The sequence below is a fragment of the Periophthalmus magnuspinnatus genome, chromosome 5 (assembly GCF_009829125.3).
Source record: "Periophthalmus magnuspinnatus isolate fPerMag1 chromosome 5, fPerMag1.2.pri, whole genome shotgun sequence".
Classification (NCBI taxonomy): Eukaryota; Metazoa; Chordata; class Actinopteri; order Gobiiformes; family Gobiidae; genus Periophthalmus; species Periophthalmus magnuspinnatus.
In genome coordinates this window covers 2,624,260-2,641,269 of record NC_047130.1, presented here as the reverse complement: position 1 = coordinate 2,641,269, position 17,010 = coordinate 2,624,260, and the positions used below count along the sequence as shown (strand labels likewise).

At 42.7% G+C, this 17,010-nt stretch overlaps 1 protein-coding gene across 2 annotated transcripts; it reads left to right on the top strand.

Moving 5' to 3' along the window:
* The first annotated feature begins 5,305 nt into the window (after window positions 1–5,305).
* Window positions 5,306–15,763, top strand: gata2a (GATA binding protein 2a). 2 transcript variants are annotated; one of them, XM_055221887.1, is made up of 6 exons: window positions 5,306–5,594; window positions 8,864–9,251; window positions 9,940–10,509; window positions 12,486–12,631; window positions 14,223–14,348; window positions 15,186–15,763. In XM_055221887.1, exons 2-6 carry the CDS (start codon window positions 9,026–9,028, stop codon window positions 15,483–15,485), a joined length of 1,368 nt encoding a protein of 455 aa, XP_055077862.1. In that variant the 5' UTR covers window positions 5,306–5,594; window positions 8,864–9,025; the 3' UTR covers window positions 15,486–15,763. The 2 variants fall into 2 exon arrangements, with proteins under 2 accessions (XP_055077862.1, XP_033822574.1); XM_033966683.2 differs by lacking the exon at window positions 5,306–5,594 and adding an exon at window positions 8,590–8,672.
* Window positions 15,764–17,010: the final 1,247 nt, after the last annotated feature.

The window sequence follows — 17,010 nt, the reverse complement described above, 5'->3', positions numbered from 1 at the left end:
CACAAGTCACTAGTCGGAGGACAATATCCTGCTCAGAAGACCCCTCCTGGCACCGGCTCATAAATCACCCCGACAGCCACCACCCTCACTGTCACTGCGTTCTTATTATGCACCAAAACTCACAACGCCACACTCACTCATTGAGTTCAGTCAAAAAGGATGCCATTGAAAAAGGAAAAATATGTCTAAAGTTGCAGTCGGACACACCTCTGATGCATGACTTCCTTTGGCTTTGCTTAAAAAGACCACCTTTCACAAGAGTGGCTCTGTATCCTCACCATTCCTCACTGACAGGCAGGCAATGGCATGAGGGGAGGAGAAGTTGAGTGAGAGGCAGAGGTGAGGGATGAGGGTTCAAATCCCAAGTGGTGTTTGGTGCAGGTGGCAGGTGCAATGGGACAGGCAGTAGAAGTGTGAGGGCGGCGGAGGTAGGACAAAGCAATGACTGTGGACCCCTTCACAGCTGCAGGGGGTGGGGCAGGTCCTGGCTGCAGGATAAGGTGGTCAGGCGGATGGGGAAGGACAACATGGCGAGAGCTGAGGTGAAGAGAGGACTTCAAACAGAGGAGAAAGGCTCTGGGTGCTGCGTGTGGACAGATGCATTTTTGAGTGAGAGGCTGGGGACAGGTGGGATGTGTGGCCTGCGAAATGCAACTATAGTTTAGTTATGCTTCATACCAGTGATTCTTAAAGTTTCAAAAAAAAAAAAAAAACAACCTTTCAAGCTTTCAAAGTACCACTAGGATTAAAACACAAAATTAGACTAAAACTGCGTAACACCTACCATCAGAGAAAGCTAATTACATGCCATAGTTTGTGATTGAGAAGCACAACAAACTAGAAATGATGAGAGATGAGGTCTGAGTAAGCTTTTAGAGAAGCTTACATAGTCTACATAAAGTTGGAGCTATACACCCAGTTCTTTAGTATCTAAGCTCTCTGAATCCAATATTCCAAAAAATATAAATTATATTGTGGAGTCAACTCAATATTTAGACTCATAAAACTGTACATTTGGTGATCATTGCTAACCAGTTTAGAACCAGTAATGCACATTCAAGGCTGTACAATACTTATAATAGTTTGAATGTTATCTTTTATTTTGATTTTACAGTAGACCTACAGATGCTCCTGTGTAAACCATGAGAAATTGTCAGCGTATAAATAATTACTCTCTTCAGCAGTACTACCCCTGTTAACCATGGTATTCAATGTGTGTTTAGTTTCAAATCTGGATTTGTATCACTATTTGTTTTTTCTTAAAACATTATATAGGAGGCTTGCATTCACATGAACGCAGAACCATACATTTGCCACCTCTGCACACCGCTGTCAGCCAGCATCTCTGCATGGATTTGTATCAGCAGGACAGTAATCCCTTCCTCTGCCGCTGCTGTTCAACTGTCCACAGCTCCCACTAAGACCCTCTCCTCTGCCACATGGCGCCCCTTCAAAGCACTGATGGTCATGCCTCTGGGGGGAGGTTCTGCCAAAAAATGTGCCCGCGTGGTTCTTCCCTGTCCCTCAGCACACAGGATCTGCAGCAGCACATCAAAGTGGCGAGCTACTTCAGACTATCATTTTGGATAACATGAAGGAAAGTGACACAAGGCTGCTCTTTCTGCACACAGAGAACACACATTTCCTACTTTCTCTATTGGAGTTGGTTAGAGTGACAGGGGCACTTCCCATTGGCTGTGAGAGTGGCCCTCTCCTTCCCAGGGCAGCCAATTTCCCCTACTCCAGAGCTGATAGGAAACCTTGATTGTCCACTGAGCTCCAAGAGACAAAGAGATTTTTCCTCTTGCAGTCCACATATCAATCCATCACATTTCTACCTACAATCTCTACTTCCTTCATCTGCAAACTGCCAAAATATCCCTAATTCCGCTATGGGCTACTGATGTCAGTCCATTAAACTGGCATAGCCTTCTTTGATGGGCAGGAAGTTTCACTCCTGTGGTGACATCTGCATCCTGCAAGTTAAAGTAAGCCTATGTAGTCTACATGAGCTACAATCAACATCACTTTTATGATTATCTAAATTTGATGTAGTGCACTCAGGGGAATATTTTACACCCTTAGATTAGGACAACTGGGGAGGAAAGGACACTACATATATAACAACACATAAACACATACATAGAGCCTAAAAACCTACAGGAAACAGCTTTCTGGCTGGCTGCATGTGCCAAAGGCTGACCCTCCCTAAGCGCGCTTCCTGTCAGAGCTTCACTAAATTTCTGTATAACCACCGTGAATCCCAACTGGAGCACTCAGCTGTGCGGCGTGCTCTCTCTCTCTTTGGACTTATAGCGTGGACTTTGATATCCAGGCCTTCTTACAGCGATGAGCCTATGGAGCGCACGAGAGCCACCTGCTATTTCTCAATGCGGTCGCCAGAGGTCGCTACATATCAGTAAAAGACAAGTGGAACGGTCTGGTCCTTGCAGAGAGATGATCAGTCCCCTCCGATGGCCCTCATTTGAATGACTAGCTATGAACACACAAAATGCACAGTTGTTAGCTTAATGATAACCTACTGAATAAAATGGCATGCGTGTTTATGAATGTGCACTCGTTGCACATTTAGGGGCGCGTGTTTGGTGACTTTGTGCATGACCTTTTCGGAAAAAGAGCTAATCCGAGCTATAATAGACTCCGGGCCCGATATGGAAAACTGCTGCTGCGTTATCTTGGTCGTCTAGGAGACCATCAGAGCACCGGCCCGGTGGAGATGCCGCGCGGTATTAAAAGGGGAGCGCGTGTAGGCGTCTGTGTGGAGGCAGTGTGGAGCCTATTGGCAATATTTTTCTATTTAAATAAAGCCACTCAAAATACTGCATTATGGCCCATAGTCGGTTATAAACTTTTAGGCTCATCTGACGAGCATTGCTTTGGTAAACTACATGAAAGAACATTATGACAGGTTTGGTCTAGGAGAAGGGCACTCAGGAGGGACAAACAGGCAAATGAAATGAATGTGCGCAAGGCTGCTGTGTGGAAAGTTTGCGACTGAAGTCAGTTTGCCTTCACCTTATACTAACGGCAGGCCATGTTTTATTCTACTGTAACCTAAAGGAAACCATATAACCTATAGGCTTTGTTTTTGCGAATAAAAAAAACAAAACAAAACAAAACAAAAAACATTTGTGAATTGACCTTTGTGAATAAATCAATAGGGAAAACTGGATTTTGTCTCCATCTGAGAGTCGCCCATGACATCATAACATTTTAGGATCTCAACAGCACTTATATCTGATGACACTGTATTCATTGTATTAAGTTCTATCTTAATGATGTTTGACTGTATAATGCAGCACATGTATGTTCACAGAAGGTACAGTGAAAAATGAAGCCAATCTGAGGCAAGAGCAGTAGTGGGACTAATCATCCCGATAAGAATCGTATCCTGGTGATGTATGTTTAATATAGCTTGTATTGATATGTAAAGTGTGCGTGTCCATGTGGGCCAATAACCTGCCTCTAACGCCACACGGCGCTTGGCTGTCCTGGTGCAGCATAAAGCGTGTAAATATTTCTCATTCCCTGCGCCTATCTGTCTCTATCAACCTGCGGGATCTCCCCCCACAAATGATGCATTAGATGCATTGAATGTATTTGTTGTGCAAGTTTGAAAAGGCGGTGATAATCTGGGAGAGAGAGATAAGGAACACCAATTTATTCAGCAGCACTTTGGAGCCCGCTCGCAGCCTCGGTCGCTGCTGACACCCCCAGCAGTTTGCTGATAACGATTAGGCCATTTATTATCTTCACACACAACAAAGATTGCGTGAAGCCGATGAAATATTACCCCTGGTAATAATCACAAGAGAAGGGCCATCTAATGCAGTGTGCATATTATAGAGAATGTCCTGCGAGAAAACAACTGGACTACACACTGTCCCGAGTGGAGCATGGCAATAATAATAATAATAATAATAATAATAATAATAATAATAATAATAATAATAATAATAATAATAATAATAATAATAATAATAATAATAATAAGCATTTGCTTCTATTGATTTACTGATTAGGCTAAATAAATTACCACGTCTGTAATATTTCAATTGAATTTACAATCACCTTTGTCTAAAATAGTGGCCTACATAATTTAAGCCTTGCAATCATTTAACGTCTGACTGCATAGTCATTTATTCACATATACAACCCAACAGAAAAATAAAACTACTTTTTGAAAGGCATATTTAAATGTGTTGACTGATCTCAGGCTACAAAGGCCTAACACTATACAACTATTTTAGTGTAGCCTACTTAAGTGCAGTTAACAGATTAAAGATTCCCAAATAAGATTTATTTAAGAAAATGCCAAGCCTATAGGCCTATAGATTCAGTCAAAACACGCACAGAATGAATTTATGTTTAAGATGTTTTTACCAGGCCTGTGTGTATCCAGCTAATGCGTTAGTCACATATATTTAAATTATACACGTTCAGTTCTTCACATTCACGCAGACGTTCTTAATGCAGCCTCAGTGGACGACCTTTTCTCTTTTCTTGTGTATTGTTGATGTGCGCGTGTGCACTCTAGGGAACACAAACCTCGAGCTGCAGAGGTCCTCGCGCTCTTGCACCTGCTTATGGAGCAGCGCACGAGGACGGGTCGCGTGCAGAAGATTTAGAGGCTTTGCATGTTTTACAAAGTTGTTGTTGGTGTGTGGACACAAAGCACAGAACGCATCTAAAAGAGATGTTTTCTGCTGGGGTCTTTATCACGTTTAATGCGGAGGTAGGGGATTTCTAACACAAACCAACATCTCATTAAGTCTTTTGGGGCTTACTGTGCAGCATAGATGCACGCAAAACTCTGCACACTTTTTATAGATACATATAAGAAGAAGTTCTTTTTTAAACGGCAGCTAAAACTGTATCGTTTTACGCATTGTTTACGCACAGCCCTTGTGCCCTTTGGGAAACTCTGTTGTAGCAAAATTCGTAAACTTGATCCAAGGCACTTATAGCATAAGTCACATGAAAATAACATGTATATATTTATACTGTAAATCAGACATTAAAGACAAATGGCAAAGGTGTAATTGAGATGCGCAGGATAAACGGGGTAGCCTGTGGTGCACGTATACTATACTGAACTGAATAATAAAAGTGGTGATGTGTGTGTGTGTGTGTGTGAAAGTGTCACTCAGTTTAAGTTGTGTTATTAAGATGACTGCTCATTTTTGGAACCGCAGACTTGGGCCATATTACAACTAGGACCCAGGAGCGAGGGTGTGGGCTGACGTGCTATTACGTATAACTGTCCTTCAGCCCTGCTCCTGGAGCCGCACAAGTTTGTGCACATATCCACAGTACTACAGTGAGGGGAGGCGCAAATACTGCACAGAGTGAGACAGTAAGAGAAGGACGCACCGCAAGTGCTGTCCCCGTGCATGTGTGCGCTTTGACTCTGGTGTCTCGGTCGACTCCTTTAGTCTTTTACAGGACATCGTCGCGGTTGTAGTGTCTTTTTACTATTTAAGGACTCAGCCGGGATAATAGATGAGTGCATCGACTGGACCAAATGGTCACTGGTTTGAAAGCTAACGCATCAAACCGGCTGACAGACAGAGGTAAGTCATTAATATTAAAATAAATAATGTGACTTGGCTTTTCCACGGTTCATTGTCTGAATAACGTTTGTAATTGCAATAAGAATATTTCTTGGGTTGAGTACCTGCTTCCACGAGAAAGCTGAACCTTCTTTGGCTTGGTTACTGTAAGCCGCGTGGAACAACATTTAAACGATGCTGTGAATTATAAATGGTGCGTAAACATAGGCTTCAATTTTTGATGCGCTGCTTAATACTGTACGCATTAGCCTACTGTCACTGATTCATGAGACATGTTTATTTAGTTGAGAATACACAGCAGTTGCAGGCTTTTATCCGTTTATGTCTTTGTATTCAGGATTAGGTTATATTATACAAATGTATAATCCCAGAGCTACACAAAAACAGCCCCTGCACAGCAGCTGTTTAAGGTCGCCGTGGGCAAGGTGCTCTATTCCTGAAAAAGGGTCGATCGCAAAATGGATTAGTGTATCATCAGCGTGATATTAGTGAGAACAAAGTATTCAATTGACACGCTTTAAAATGCATAATGACTTTGAGCAGACCTCTTTCATCAGCAGAAAGAGCAATCACGCCAGTACAAAAGAGAAGCTGAGACAGGGGCGACCGAAGGTCTACGAGCACGTACTGTATAGACTGTACCTGTAGCCTATGAGATTATATTCTATTATAGTGTAATAATGGCCCTTAAGTGTTACATTGGCCATGCATTTTTAGCGTTACCTTTTTGGCAACATTTTTTCAATACCTATTTAAAGTTTATGGACAATATAGCAGTGCCCCCGGATCTCACATTATTAATGTTGTAATACATTTTAACAAGGAATGGGTGGTGTTGTCGTAGGACATCCAGACCCTTGTGTGTCTGAGGATATGTGTGCATAAAGCTCCCATTGCCTCTACTCAATCTAATTAGCCGTTAGTAAAAGGGGCAATAATGCTTGAACTGGTTTGTGTCATCCTTTGGCTGATCGTCCCAATGCCCCACTACTCTCTTATTCACTCTCTCTAGTCACACACCTCCACTCCGGATAGTGATGGATGGCCATGCCCAATGGGAACAAACAGGTAGATAAAGCCGATCCCATTTAATAACAGCATAGATCGGATTGATAATCTTGTTGTTCATTAGCTCCTGTGGCTACAAACCGTTCTACCTGAAGCCTCCCCATCTTTAGTATGGCATCGTTGTTGTGTGAAACAATACTGTGCCCTTGAAAAAAAACACTATCTCTCTCCCCACCCAATCACTACCACACTACTATCTTTTGTTCTAGCACAGATACAAATGGGATTAATGAAGGTATGAATTACACACAGCTAAATCCTGCTAAGTAATCCATCTGGCAAACAGACAGCCAGCAATGATCATCAGCAGCACTCAGACTGATTTGTCCCAAACTTTGAAATCTGCTGCTGCTGCTTGCACCTTTACATGTGTATGATTTGTATGCTTTTTAATGCAGAAAGTAAAACATCAACCTGTGTGCACAGCAATTGGGTAAAATGTGTAAAATCTGACAGTATTGCAAATATTAAATACAAATATTGATTGTCAAATGTGACGATAAATGTAAGTAATTAGTATTAGCAATCTATTACATAGGTGTAATGGCTTTATAAATCTCTTGCTGAGTATGCGAGTTGAATGTTGTTCAGGTGCCACCCCTCCTCTGCCTCATATGCACTAATTTGTTGATTTTAGCTCATCAGCTCAGTGCTTCTTGTGCCCCTTTGACAATAAGCCGGTGATTTAAGAACTGGCGAATGGCGTACGGTTGCACCGCGCTTATATGCCATCAGGTCACAGACCCAGAGTGTTTAATGTGGGTTTTTACTTCTCTATAAGTTTACAGAGGTAATATCTGACGTCTACCCCAAATATCAACCCCCACGTGACGCAGGTGATGTCAGGCCCCGGCGTCACCCTGTCGGAGAGTCCAGTCTCTGACCCACCTCCAATTATTCTCTGAGCCACACACAAATAGTCAAGCGCCAACTCTGCGTGGCATCTTTACGCACGCATTTAAGCGCAAACTTTTACGCATTAGGAGTGACCATGAATAAAAAAAAAATATATCCTACTATTTCATGTTATAAATCTATATATTGGTGTCCTACTTATAAAGAGGCTGATATGTCAAGCTAAAATAAAATAAATGCATGTTGTACCTTTTGCATTATTAAGTTATTATTATTCACTTTTAACTCGGTTGTAGGCGACAGTTACAGAGAGCAAGACTGTCACTAAATGGAAGGCACGGGCCTCGCAGTGGCCCATCCCGGTGCCATCAGGTAAGAAAGAGGCGCCATTAGTATGCGAACTGTTTGATTGGGTTGTCCCCGAGACAAAGCCACTGTTTTCACAAGAAGAATGTCTTGCTACTAATTAAAGACAATTAGGCGCAGTCAACAATGGGCTCAATTTGGAGGTCATAAATTGACTCCTCCTCTGTTGGTTTTAGAAGTGTTGAAGACGCTGTTTATTTACATAACAGCAGTGAGCCAAAACCAACACTTACAATCATTAGAATTGTTATAATCAACAAATAACGTTGCCAAGGCCGTCACATTACAAATATGGATCAATATGAAGTACCCTATAAAAATATCTGGCAATCTGAAATATAAATATTTCTATCGTTATTTCTGGCATTTAAGTAGGCCTACTATACTTAAGGAGTGCACGGTATTTTTCACTCCGTCAAGTCGCCTACTGCCCGCTGTCAGGACACCTCTATGCTTCATTTAAAAAGCCGATTATCTGTTACTCATGCCCATTCAGTGTGAGCTGGGTGGAGAAAGACCCGAAGAAATTATGTCGATGATTGATAAGTCTTTTAGCTTTTACGATGTAGAAAAATGGAAATTGGAAGAAGTTGAGTGGGGATGCAGTGAGCCAATAGCGACAGCGTTGACCTGATTGGCTCAGACTGAGGTCCCGCCCCCAGCGGCTTGATATGGGAATTTACTGGCGCCAGCCGCATCAGTCTGCGCCACATCTCATTAATGAACGCACGGATGAGGAGTTACATATCATAGCCAACGTTTGTCCTCAGCTGATGAACACGGCAACAGGTAGGCACTGAGACACAAGTGTTTGCACTCATACGGGACACACTTACGTCCCAGGCGTCGAGATGGACTTTTACGCATGAAGTCTAGTACAATTAATGGGCGGATTTTATGCGTCAGTCCTGTGTAAAATATGTGTTTTTAAGCAGAGACAGTATTGCGATTTGTTTAAGTATTGTTTGTATTTTTTGCAGGTCTAAAAAGAAAGAGAGGAACGACCGGCTAAAGGATTGTATGTCATAATTTGTACATCTCCGGCGCAGGACGTTTACGTTTCTATATAGCATATAAGGACTGTCTAACTTCCATTTGGAGATAAAGGAATTTGAAGACGTACTGAGGGAAAGGACTGAGACATGGAGGTCGCAGCGGCGGATCAGTCTCGGTGGATGGCGCACCACCACGCCGTGCTGAACGGCCAGCACCCCGACTCTCACCACCACGGTCTGGGCCATAACTACATGGAGCCCATGACGCCACTACTACCCCAGGACGAAGTGGACATGTTCCTCAACCACTTGGACTCTCCAGGGAATCCTTACTATTCCAACTCCAGAGCCCGAGCCTACAGCCAAGCGCACGGTAAGACAGGCTATGTTTAATGACCAGAAGAAAGGAATTAGATTAAGACCTAATTTATTCATTTAAAGAAGCTACTTTTGCCTTCAGTGTTTATCAATGTTAATAAGTGTGTGATAATAAATAGGTCTAGTAGAAATTATTGCATCATTGTTAATATTTGTATAAGTGTTGTACAGTCAGGAAAAATAAGCCAGGAAAAAATATTCACTAACGGAGTTAGTGCACAATTTTTCAGTGAGTATCGAACAACTCCTGTCATTCTACGCCACCACAAACACAGTCTAAAAGGAATTTCTAACAAATGACAGCGAGAGGAAAAGGAAGTCATGTAACCCCTCTCTGTTAGGGGCAGGAGTTTCTGGAGAGAGAGAAAGAGAGAGAGAGAGTTACTTCCCGGATATAAAACAAAACCCGCAAAATTACTAATAACCATCTTTAGAGCGGGAGCTGCTTCGGCCCGAAGAGATCATTTTTACTGAGGCCATACAGCAAAAAGCGCGTGAGGGTGACGTAGCAGATCGAAACAGTTATTAACAAGTTATTTTGAAACTCCAAAACCTTTGAAACTAAATGTCCGACATTCCTAACTCATATCAGATCAAAGGTAAGAGTTGGCGCTTCTGTGTGTGTTCAAAGAGTTAGAATAATATTTGTATTTTATTTTATTTTATTTGTTTTTATTTTTTAGCACGGCTCACTGGTAACCAGGTCTGCCGGCCGCACCTCATCCACAGCCCCGGACTTCCCTGGCTGGATCCAGGGAAAGCAGCTCTGTCTGCGGCGCACCACCATAACGCATGGGCGGTCAGTCACTTCAGCAAATCTGGCCTGCACCCTACCAGCTCGGCCTATTCGTGCAGCAGCAGTGCTGGTACAGCACCAGTTTCGTCTCTTACGCCCGCATCCCACTCTAGTCCGCACCTATACAGCTTTCCTCCAACTCCACCAAAGGACGTGTCCCCGGACCCTGGGCCGACGTCCCCCACCTCTACGCGTATGGATGAGAAGGACTCAATCAAATACCAAGTGCCACTTGGTGATGGAATGAAGATGGAGAGCTGTAGCCCGCTGCGGAGCGGCCTAGCACCCATGAACAGCCAAACTCCAGCCACTCACCACCCCATCCCCACGTATCCTGCGTACCCCCTGCCCACACCCCACGAATATAGCGGCAGCCTGTTCCACCACGGCGGCCTGCTCGGCGCGTCCTCCTCCAGCTTCACGCCGAAATGCAAAAGCAAAGCTCGGTCAAGCTCAGGTGAGTCTCACGTGTGTTTGCCTTTCCCTCAGCCCCTCATCCCTATAGCTTAGTAAAGTATCGTCTTATTCAAATCATCTTTGCCCATAGCAATTATCTGTTTTAGCCATTACTTAGCCTACAGGCCTATTATTTATTTCGTTTGACTTGTGGCTGAACATATTGTGCACATTAAAAAAAACAAGAATTATACTAAAAGCTGAATCAGAAAAAAGTAAATTGCTGATAGACCTATATTACTTTGATTCAGGTAGCCTGTAAGACAAAAATGGTTCTGATAGTTAAAATTGAATTTGAATCATTTTTAGTTTGTGACGCATATAATTCAGTTCGTGCTGCTGTGTAAAGAGTGCATGCGTGCTCCCTGCTCGTGTTGTTAAATATGGCCTCCTTTAGTGATCCTAAACGCGATGGAGTCACGACGACCTGGCTTCTGCCACATCCTGTATACCTCTGAAGCGAACAAATCACGACACGCACCCGCCCACCACGATCCAGGCGCTAACAAAGCAGGAGTCCTGCTGTTTTAAAGCATGCCCTTGGCCCAATGCAGTCGCATCATGTGAACTCCCCACTTTTCTCTTTGGGAATTTCAGAAAGACCCATTACTGTTTTTCTTTAGAAGCAGGGCCACAGTTGAGTAGGTTGTGAATGTCTAAACGGGTTCAATGGCGTGTTGGAGAATGCTTAGGTGATGGAGTATTTTTGAGTACAATTTGTAAAGGCTTTGTAATTTCCTTACATTGTTCCCACTGAATTAATGCACAAGAAAAAACAGACCAGCAGAACACCCTGTTAACTAGCCACAGTGTGTGTTCTTGTAATTATGAAAATGGTGGCCCATTGTAAGAGTGTGTTTTATTACACCAGGTGAATGCTCAGGCCTGATAGTGTGACTGAAGGCAGAGAAATGCTACACTGTGACATTTAAAAGAAGCTGGCTGAGCTGTGGCCGAGTCACTAACACAAACATATCAGCTCGGCCATTAAAACGCCTCTTATCTATCAAAGGCCAGTGTCCAGAGCCAGTAATAGTGATTGATTGTTGGACAAAATGCCACAATGACATTTCAGTTGTCAGTACAGATACCTTACAGTAGTGTGGCTTCCTCTTAGGCACCTTTCTCCACCACATCAACCTTTTACCTTCCCATTTTATCTTAGAATTGCAACAGCTCTTTTGTTGTTAATGATGCAGCATTTAAAACATAATGTGTTATTTCAACAGTGGTTTCTACATGATGCCTAAGAAATAATGTGGAGAGAGTGAGACAGAGAGACAGAGAAATGCATTTAAAAGGTGCTGGGGTTTTGCTCAGGTCAAATTCCTTTATGGTGAGAGGGTGGGACTTAGGGTGTTGCTCGCTTTTTAACAGGTAGAATGAGAGGATGCTCTAGGGAGAGACAGATACTTGAATTAATTGAAGCAGTTTGTTTGGCAACAGGCTGTTTGAAGTCAGGTCTTGCGTGTATGGGACAGAAACTACAAAAGCAGGTTGTGTCGGTCGAGTTTTTCTTAATGGATTTTCAATATCATCATTAATAATTACAGTTTATGTGCTGTACAAAATATAGCCACATCATAACCATGTGATAACAAATCTTTATACCACATGAAGCTGCTCACGCCTATGGTAATATTAATTTTTACCTACCGCGTCTTACATGAGGCACTAGTTTTCTCTGTAGTTTCTTAAGTTTCATCTCAAGTAAGTCAATAAATAATGTAGTTCTCATTTGGTGGTGTGTCTTTTTGTACCTATCGGACACCTTTGCATGTTCTGGCTGTGTTCTCATCCCTGCTCATTTTACATGGAGGTGTCTGTAATATATCCTTGGATCAACCTGCACTTGTCATGTGTCTACTGTATTCAAACTTTTCTATCAGGTTGCTCATGATCTGATCTTGTATATCAGAGTGAACTTTTTAATTATATAAATTTTCCTCTTGTCTCCCTCTTCTGAATTCTACACAGAGGGCCGTGAGTGTGTGAACTGTGGCGCCACCTCGACTCCCCTGTGGCGGCGGGACGGTACCGGCCACTACCTGTGCAACGCCTGTGGGTTGTACCACAAGATGAATGGCCAAAACAGACCTCTCATAAAGCCCAAACGCAGACTGGTAAGTCCATATATAAAACGAACACTTGAACCCCCCTGTGAAGGCTCCAACATATGAGCACAAAGCAGATGCCGGCAGCACAATTCCAGGAAAGTTATATTTTCCCTATGATCTTCCTGGAATTGTTTGTCCCTCTCACCCCCAATGATCCGCCTTCACGGTCTGTTACAATACTGCTACTATTGCCATTGTTACTGCTATCATTATTGGTGGTACTTCTGATACTGTTACTGATACCAATGCCCATGCTGCTTTAGTTAACACCACGGCTGAATAAAGTGAAGTAACGGGGAGATGTAGTGATCCTGTCCATATGGAAAACTCTGAACCTGACAGCTCATTTCAGTATTGGTGCAATAGCAGAAAGAGTTAAAACAAACACAAGAATTTCATGACAGCATTTAAAAACAACTGCACTAATCATTCAGCTCAACATTTTCCATACAAGCACACGCCTTCTACTTTGATTTTATCTTTGTTTAAAATTACTTTCCACAATTTTACTCCACATATTCAATATACTTTTATGTATTTTTTCATTATCAAACGTCCATGACTACTGAAGTGCGAATTATCCTCGCCCTTGCCTGACCTGTATTACCCAGATATTAGCGCTGATATGAAACTTTGTGCTCGCCTCCCGGACCTCACCATCCCTCCTCCGTAACGCTACATTTTTCCAGCGGCTCGGCCCGTGTGCCTTTGCATTTTCAGCTCAAGTGTTTTTCAGACTATAGTGTTCAAAGGGGCATCCAGTTGTTTCCTATCCGGATATCTGTCCGCCCCAGATAAGGAAGTCAGACTCCCGGCTGTTTCCGCCTTCCACCACCGCGCTGCATTTCTCTGGCCACACTGACATATAACTCTGTAGAGCGACCACCACAACAGTGACTGGAGCCGCAGTGAAGGCACGAGGCGCACAGGGCGTTCATTGGAAAATAACATGGATTTATGAGTTACCGTATCCGTACAGCGCGCAAAGACGCACAGCTCTGGGTTTATGCATTGGTCAATCACATCTGAAAATACAGTTGATTAAGAAGCAACAACGATGTTTAGCCGTGGGGTCGTTGCCTGTAAAGCCAATGTTTCTTATTATGTGTGAATAATTGATCCCAAATGGATGCACGTGGGGCGCGTTACCAGGCACAACACAGTTTTTTACGCAACTTATAAGTAAGACATTTACGCAGAGTCTCTTTGTGTATTTATAATCGCAGGTTATTCAATCATATGGTTTAAATATGACATGATATAAACGTTAGTGAAATTAAGTCCACTGCGACAAATAGTGTCGTTTTAAACTGAGCACATGAGAAAATGTGAGCACAGCGATGCACACAGTTTGAATAATAAAGTTAGATAAATTAATGTGACACTGCTTTTGTAGGGTTTTTGCACGTGTTAACAACAGTCTACAGATTTCTATTTACGATATGATTTCTGGGCCATACACATGTGATCTATTATACGTTAATACAGGCGTGACATTTCTGGGGTTTTTTTTGTTTTTTTTCAGGGGTCCAGTATGACCTCTCCATAGACTTCCAATGGGCCATTATTTAACACGCACTTCTCTGTTCTCTTGCAGTCCGCCGCAAGACGTGCAGGCACCTGCTGCGCGAACTGCCAAACCACCACCACCACGCTCTGGAGGCGCAACGGCAACGGGGACCCGGTGTGCAACGCCTGCGGTCTTTACTACAAGCTGCACAATGTAAGTCCAGTAGAGTTTGGCACGGAGAGGAAAGGCGACTGGTCGTTAGCTGGTCAAGTGGGCGGACAGCTCCCATCGATTTAGGAGCATAAGAAGTGCGAAGGTCCTGTGAGGCAGAACCCAGTGTTTTTATAAGTGCATGGTGGTTTGAATGGGGGCGGTACTCTCTGGAGAGGCAGCGGGTGGGACGGTCTGTCAGTGTAACGGCGTCGGTTACACTGATGAGGATTTGTCTGAACAGGTCATTCAGCGCCAGCCAGACCCTCATCCTCATGTATTCATAATGTCCCCTCAGTTGGGTTTGAATATGGACAAAAGCAAAAACACACCCCTGCCTCAAAACATAATGAAGATTATAAATGCAAAACTGCTGCTTAATATTTATAGCATTAATTGACCAACATTATAATTTCTGATTACCATAAACATATCCAAGTGTAAGTCTATGCTGTAATGGCCCATGCCTTTCAGTAAAACTACTACTAACTAAAATACTTTCAATGTTTTAGTTAGTAGTTAAAAGATATAACATGGAATTTATGATTTAATTATTTTCCAATTCTGTTCTAAATCACATCAATGTACATGACACTGTTACTTACATTACTGATGAGTTCAGTAGTCGGGAATGTTGTTGTTGTTCAACCAAATGTTTACACAAATATCTGTATTTTTGCTTTATTACTTTTAACCATACTGTCTGACATCGCTCAGCCACAGATAACATTCTAAATAACAGTTTCTTGATACACAGAGGATTTATGCATCCCTTGTTATGCGCAGTCTGTGTGACTTTATTGAGTGCTTCGCCTTAAGCTAATGTTCTGTTCTCCACAGGTCAACAGGCCCCTGACCATGAAGAAGGAAGGCATCCAGACACGCAACCGAAAGATGTCCAGCAAGTCCAAGAGAAACAAACGAGCGGGGGATAGCTTCGATGAGCTGTCCAAGTGCATGCAGGACAAAGCGTCTCCCTTTGGAGCTGCTCCCGGCCTCACCAGCCACATGACCCACATGGGGCACCTGCCCCCCTTCAGCCACTCCGGACACATGCTGCCCACACCCACGCCCATTCACCCTTCATTCGGTCACCCCCACCACTCTAATCGCTCGCCGGTCTGGGCTGAGCCACACTGAGAGCCTTCACATCTGCATGGTCATTCACACGCCATGGGCTCTCTGTGAGAGCTCCAGTGGACTGGTGTCATGTACAGTGGTCGGACTAAGGTCATGTCTGGACATTATGGACTCTATGAAGAGCTAACGGGACAGAGGAGAGTAAATCCCCTTGCAGCGACCAGACCACAGAAGTGTGTGAATGAAGACACTTTTAACAGTTGTGCTTATTTTACTAAGTCACTTTGGTACTGCCTCTCCTTGACCCTGTAACAGGAGACTGACGAGAGGTCCACCTCACCACCTGAGGTCCTGAGGTCCACCTCACCACCGTCTCATTAGGAGTGAGATACATAGGTCCTGCACTGGCTCCTCAAAGCTCAGTTTGAAACATTCAAACCAAGGCTACATTACCCATAACCCAGTGCTTCTTTCACATGCTGGATTGTACACGCCACAAGGCTCACAGTTTTTAATACAAACAATTATAAAAACTGAAAAAAAAAGTAAATAAAGTGTTTATAAATACTTAATTGCTTTATTATTGTTGTAATATTGGATGTTGTAATTATTGCTATGATAATTTATTTTCACTCTAAGCTTTTGTCAAAGACACATAGAAACTGTCATAATTTTATTTTCATGGTAATTATGTAAAGAAAACACTGACCTATCTTAGATGAAAAGTCCCTAAGCTGTAAGTTTTTATCATTTTTCCATCTCACAAAAGCAAAGGAAAAAATAAAGTTTAATACTGAAAGAACCACATCACTGCGTCGTGTGTGTGCCCCGTGAAGCCGCTGGAACGTCCCTGCATTGAGTAGTATCCGTCCAAACTCTCTCAAAGTCAAAAGTACTTGTGGTAAATATTTATCACAGTTTTATATCAGTTAAGTTTGTGTAAAAAAAGTTCAGAAGAAATACAAAAATATAGGAAGTAGTGCCGAGTTCACAGGATACCTCTACTTATGTTATCAACACGATAATTCCACCCAAAATGTGCAGACTGTTTAAACCATTCATTTAACAAAATAAAAGTGTTGTAATTTATTTTTATTAGTCTAATCATAACCATTGTGTAAATTAGTCAGTTTTTTAGCCCCTGTTAACATTATGGAATTACATTTACATTTGCTGTCCATGTCCAACCAGAAAGTAAAATTATAAACTCCACATAAATTAAAAAAATTAAATATCATTATTATGTTTTAATGAAATGAACAGTCTAACGTGTCGTAGGCACATTAATGACGGTTTCATTGTCAAAATGATGTGATATCAGACGGATGGAGGACGCTCTGTGATGGTTTAAGCGTGATAATGCTTTGGTCAGACTCCTCCTCTATCTGTGATGCTGCAGTCCTCAGAGAAGGCCTCTTTGTGGAGTCGAGGCCTGGGGCTGGACGATTGTGCCCAGACAGCAGACTCCAGCTCAGGGCTTCTACACAGTCAAACATATGCACATACCCACGTGCTCCGCGCTCAAGAACAAACCATCATTCTCAACACTATTTATTATTAAACGCACCACATTTACAATAGTATA

What these genes read in the sequence shown, in the direction of transcription:
- gata2a (XM_055221887.1), top strand. Translation starts at nt 9,026, where the DNA reads ATGGAGGTCGCAGCGGCGGATCAGTCTCGGTGGATGGCGCACCACCAC. An exon ending in CAAAGCTCGGTCAAGCTCAG is followed by an intron (nt 10,510 to 12,485) that starts GTGAGTCTCACG and finishes AATTCTACACAG; the next exon opens with AGGGCCGTGAGTGTGTGAAC. An exon ending in TAAAGCCCAAACGCAGACTG is followed by an intron (nt 12,632 to 14,222) that starts GTAAGTCCATAT and finishes GTTCTCTTGCAG; the next exon opens with TCCGCCGCAAGACGTGCAGG.